A 6,000-nucleotide genomic window follows, 5' to 3' on the forward strand; every position below is an offset into this window, starting at 1 on the left:
ATGTGTGCTCATTCTCAGAGAGCCACTTCGACAATGGAGTTGGGCTGAAAGACCAAGGCCTCAACTCCCAATTTCCAAAGGGGCACCCTCAGGTGGCTGTTGCCACAGATGCCACTATATTGGCAACTCTCTTTCGCCTCTCAGGTATCAACAAAGGGGTGACGTGGTGGGCCACATCTAGAACAGGTGGCTTCAGTTGCTGACCAATACTATATTTTTTTAAGTCCATCTTTCTCCTGGCCTTACAGGCACGCCATATTCCTTCGTTTTCTCTTTGAGCACCCTGTCCCTTCCATCTCTAGACCCCATGGAAGGTTTTCACCCTGCCAGATGAATGCTCTGCTTCCTTTGCAACAGCTGCACTGATTTTAATCTTCCTGTCAAAATCATCCTCCTTAAATGTTTGTTTGTAAAGATTTCGTGACATGATGGCAATTTACTCAGTGACTAAATGGGGCTCAAAGGTGGCAGACGAAAGCAGCACATTTTAAACTTTAAATATCTACTGTTATCACCAGAGGCCCAAAGCTGTAAGCATAGGTCAGCAAAATCACCCCCTCATTTTCTTCGCTCTGATCTTCTCCTCTTACCTTTGTTCCTGTGTATACGCTCATCTTCCGCTCTTTGTTTCCTAGGATCCTGGTGTCTGATGGCCCTCCTTCTTTTGTCCTTCTCTGACATCAGAGCAGGTCAGCAAATCATTACCAGGACTCCATCACCACCCAGAACCATAATGCAGCTTCAACGGACAACCTCCTTGACACCCAGAACTACCACTCTGAAAGCTATAGGGCTGTGGACAATTTGCCTATTTTAATAACTTGCATCATTTGCATATCATTTGCACAGACAGGCCCATCAACAGAGATCAGCCATATCTCACACACCCACACCCCTGAGTCCCAATGCAGAGTAACAGGGTTCAATTTCTCACTCAGCCATGAAACTAACTTGGGAACCTTAAGCCAATGACTGGCCTGTTTTGTAAAAAGGTATATACATATAAAAAAAGGTTTGTACACAGCACCAAACTATGTTTTTGCAAACTGTGGCTTAGCATTAAGTGAGAACCTAACCCAGCTGGTTTGCAAACCTCAGTTAACATTAACCAGAGTTTAGAGGTACGAACCTGAACCTCCCACCACTGTCACCACCCAAAAGCAGCCGAGCCACAGCTGAAGAGTGGATCTTCCTGGCTTGTGTCTGCTTTAATGGGGGAAGGGTTAATAAAATGAGGTTTAAGTGACTGACTGCCAGGAGTCCCAGGTTTAACAAATGTTTATTAACTATGGTTAGCATTAAACATGGCTTAGTGTTCTGTGGAAACTAGGCCCGTCTCTCTCAACCTATCCTACCTCACAGGGCTGTTGCAAAGATCCTAAGGGCATAGAAAGAACTAATTAGGTTCCCTTGAACTCACTGAGGAAAAGGTAGACTGTAAAAGCAATAAATAACTGAGTAAGAGTTGATTTTTTGCCCAGAGGTTTATGCATGAAATATAAATTGTTCTCATCTCCTAAAAAGAGGGCAGCCAATTTGTTACAAAGAAAGCAGCTAATTAAAAAAAAGTGTATGTAAATTGATTTTTTAAAAAATGCAAAACACCTGTGCCACCCAACTGTTCAAAGCAAGGCTATAGGGTTCAATAAGTACACCGCTTAACTGGGCCCCAATGACAGAACCTTCGACAAACTCTTCACCTCTCCAGTCTTGGAGAATGCCAAACTGGAATCAAGACCAGACGAACTAGGAAGCAAGAGAGGTTTCTGGGACCATAACATATGTGAGAAAGGGAAAGAGAAACTGCACAACAAATGGAAAAGAAACACCCAGGAAGGAAAAAGTGTTTCCAGTGTTCATTTTTGACAACTAAAGATGGGAGTTTCAAAGAAGACACCCCCCCACACACTTCCTGACATTTGCCCACAAACACTCTCACTATTTCTCCTCAAGGCTCAGAAACACACACTGAATCTCTGACACACACACACACACGTTCAGGCACAGAGTCAACACAGGCTGTTCACTGAGTACCTGTGGCGTACAGGTGCGCTGCAGTGAAAAATTGCTGGGCTGTCAAAGCACCCTCCCTATCCTTCCAAGGGAGGATTTTCCAAGATACCTTGAGGCAATAAACACAGCGCATTTCACACCCAAAAAGCACTGGTTTTCCCTGCCTGGAAATGGACGTAAATGACCTTCCTCGAAAGTCAGTGGCTGTAAGTTTAAGAAGAGACATTGGAGCATCACAGAAAGCTTCAGAATGGCTCTGGAGACCCTATAATCCTCCAGACTTTGTTGGATTCCAGCCCCATCAGCCCCTGCCAGGCCCAGCAGGGCCAATATAGCAAGGAACGATGGGAGTTGCTTCCAACAGTTTCTAAGGAGGAAATAAAAGTGTTTCGATTCTGCTGTGAGAAAAGGTGAGGCAGAGCTCAACAGCCCCTCAGCCTTTGCTTTCTGCACCCTCAAAACTGCTGCCAGTCCCAGAGGTATGTTCTGCTGCCAGGGTTGAAGCAATGGCCCATTTGTCAAAAAAAAAATTATTACAATTTGGAAGACAATTGGACTTTTTTATTTTATTTATTTTTATTGGATTTGATTTGATATATTAATTGGATGTTCTTATTGGAAAATTAATAAACGCTTTAAAAAAGAAAGAAAAAGCAATGGTCCATTTCTGTATATGGAACTGAGAGTGCAAGAGGGGGAGAGAGAAAAGGGTCGCCATCTTGCCTGGTGCCTTGAGCCTGTTGCTTTGAGATGTGTGCCATCTGCCTCAGAGGGGCCCTCCTTCATTCTATGTGTTTGGGGAAAGATTGTCTTTGGTGAAGGCAAGGGACTCTGCACATGCTCAGAGGCACTCCACTCCACCGTACTGTATTTCACACCTGTTTCCTTAAAGTTGGGGCATGGCGAAAGATCTAGGCCAGCAGAAAAGGCTCCAGATTGGGTAAGCAGGTTCATTGTGGCGTGGTAATATGGAAAAGATATGGCATGTTGGAAGCTTTTGTGGAATACGGGTCATTTCATCAGGTTCCTGCACAGGCTGCGCAAACTTCTGCCTCAATAAATACGCTCCTCTTCAAGACCGCACAGGTAACTAACAAAACATTATTGATTTGTTTGTTTGTTTTCAGAAAAACTAAGCAACTTCTGCCTATGATAGAAACAGGACCAGATGTTTGTCTCTAGGAAAAGCCACATACAAAAAAGTGTACACAGGATAACCTACACAGAATCAGCCCTACAAACCCTGAAACAATAGACAAATTCTCGTTACCCAAACCATATATAAATCCATATTGTTTATCCCAGTGGTATATATGTAAGAACATACACACGCCCACAGACACATGCAAAATTCAGTTACAGGGTAGAAGAGAGATTGTGCACATCCCTGATCTACACATGCATAGAACATCAAAAAGGCGATACAGGGCAATACGGGCAACGAAGGAAGTCATGGGAATCTCACACAGACAGGGACTCAGGCCCCAGACATTATTTTCATTGTCAGGCTGTCGGAAGAAACACCAGCATTTCTGAGCATCTGCAGAGTGCCTTGTTTCCCCCCTCACCACCACTGAAACAAACACTAGTCACATACCCAGTCAGAATCAGGGGAAAGGAATTCCAGTTCACAGGGTGTGGCTTGTAGGAACCCCAGAACCTCCTCTAAAGTTGAGAAGCTACACCCCGGCCTCAAACATGATAGCCCAGGAATGCCAAAGAGAAATGTACAGGCTGAAGCTATGAGCAATATCCCCAGACACACCAAAAAGCAGGCCAGGCCAGAGGCAAAGTACTACAAACGGAGGGAAAGTCAAAATCACAACTCAGGTTTGTGTTTGTTCCACTCAACATTCCCCCTTAAAAAAGGAAAGTGTCATTCTTGGAAATTATAAATCTAGCCTCCCACCTCAAACCATCAGGGTTGAATGTCCTGGACACACAGGTAAGACAAACACAGAACCGATTAACACATTGCTGCGCAAGGGGACACCCCAATCCTCAGCAGAGGAAGACACACACCAATGCTTTTCTGCCACAAGAGAGACTTAATCTCCGGGTTGTGGGTTCAAGCCCCACATTGGGCAAAAGACTCCTGCATCGCAACGGGTTGGACTAGATGACCCTTGGGGCTCCTTCCAACTCCATGGTTTGATTACTGAACTATTCTATGTTTCAAAAAGCAGGCCGCTGAGGGGCATGGAGACTGCAGGTGGGCTGAGGTGGATGACAATCACAAACCTACATTTGGGGGTCATGATAGACAGTCTCTTGCTCCCTCTCTGAAACTCCGGTCTGCAAGTATCACTCAATCCCCAATACATTCTTTAGAGAGCGCCCTTTATTCAGCCTTATGTATACCCAAAATGCTGTTCCAACAAATACCTCCTCACACTATTTCTTAAACGTGTGCATTTCTTAATTTTTAAGTTTCAAAAACTCACAGTCATGCAGAACAACAATGAATGCCCCTCAATTTTTATTTTGCCTCCTCAGAAGCATTTCCCCCCCTTGCAACATCAAAGACATGCGAAAATTGCTCTCCTTTCTCCTCCTTGTGACCAAGAGGGCTACAACATTATTATGATTAATTATAACCGTATGTTTCAATGAATAGCCTCTCAATTTTCCTTTTGCCACCTCAGAAGAAAAAAATAATTTTCTTGCCATCCTCCCAGGATGTGGGAGAGTTGTTTCTCTTTCCTCTCCCTACCACGAGGACTGCAACCTTAGTAAGAATAATTTTAAATGAAATCTGGGATTCCGGCTATTCTTGGGATTACCTCCCTGCTCCCTTCCTTCTCTCTCACCTAGTTCTGATCAAGGTGATCCCCCCCCCGCGCGCTCTGCCTTTCTCCTGCCCCCTCCCTTCCCAGCTTCTGTGCATGTTTCAAATCCTGTGCACAGTCGTAGCAAATCGACCTCAAATCCTATACAGAGACACCCCCCGCAGTGCACGGATCTTCTCCATTCCCCCCCCCCCACCGGGTGTATTCAATATTTGAGAAGCAGGAGGGGTGTTTCCTATTGACAAGACTCCCCCCCCCCCCCCCGCTAAGGAAGAAGTCGTGTGTGTCAAGCTAAAGGATTCATTTCACTGGGTGGCGGCGGGAGGGGGGCAGCCGTGCAGGAAGCAGGACGGATCCTGCCCAGGGTCAAGTGGGGGAGGGGAGAGAGGGAGAGGTGCATGCGACGGGGGGTGTCTCTCTTCTCGCCCCCCACTAAAAGAACATGCACGCGCTGTCTCTCTCTCTCACGAACACACACTCTGCACCCCCTTTTCGATGCAACCTCCAGGTCTGCCATGCAGTTACACCCCCAGGGCACAAACACGCCCCCCACCCGGCCACCCCCCCAAAAAAAGCCCCAGCCCCAGGAAAGCCCTTGCCTGGTTCTTGTCGAACTGCTCCCTCTCCGCCTCCAGGCTGTGCCCCCCTCGGCGGCTCAGCACCCGCGCCGGCACGTTCTTGATGGTGTTCATGGTGCCAGGCGGCAGGAAGCCTCCTGGGCCCGGGCTGGCAGCAGCTGCTCTCGGCGGCCCCGCTCCCTTCCTCGCCCGCTCGCTTCGCCCGCCAGACGAGCAGCAGCAGCAGCAGCAACTCCGGCTCGGCCTGCCAGACTCCGCCGGATTATTCCCGGGATCGGGAATGCCAAGGCGCACTCGCACCAGGGCGCCCCCTGATGGCCCAACGGAGAACTGCTGTCGCCGCCGCCGCTCCGCCTCTTCCCTCCTCCCTCCGCGAGGCGCTCCTTCTGGCCCGAGAGCAGCAGCCGGCCATTCACCAGGCGAAGCGGGCCACGCCCCCGGGCCGAGCGGCAGCCAATCCGCGCCCTCGCCTCGCTTCCGAGCCCCGCCCCCCGGAGCCTCCTCGGAAGCTGCCTCATTGCGAAGGAAGCCGGGCAAACCTGGCGCGCAGGTTTCTTCCTGGAGGCCAGGTGGGGCGGCGGGATCTGGCCCGGCCTGCAAGGAACGCAGGGCATGTAGAG

At 48.5% G+C, this 6,000-nt stretch overlaps 1 protein-coding gene across 2 annotated transcripts in view; it reads right to left on the reverse strand.

Annotated features, from left to right (window-relative positions):
* The window catches only part of HIP1R (huntingtin interacting protein 1 related), a 65,400-nt gene extending 59,638 nt beyond the window's left edge, over positions 1-5,762 (reverse strand). Inside the window, exon 1 of one of the 2 annotated variants that reach the window (XM_083589857.1) lies at positions 5,402-5,762. In XM_083589857.1, coding sequence (XP_083445983.1) covers positions 5,402-5,494 — 93 coding nt within the window. In that variant the 5' untranslated portion in view covers positions 5,495-5,762. Of the gene's footprint in view, positions 1-590; positions 783-5,401 lie in introns of those variants that run through there. The other variant, XM_083589858.1, reaches the window with a different exon arrangement.
* Between the last annotated feature and the right edge of the window lie 238 nt (positions 5,763-6,000).

This window comes from Podarcis filfolensis, assembly GCF_964270895.1.
Source record: "Podarcis filfolensis genome assembly, chromosome: 16".
Lineage (NCBI taxonomy): Eukaryota > Metazoa > Chordata > Lepidosauria > Squamata > Lacertidae > Podarcis > Podarcis filfolensis.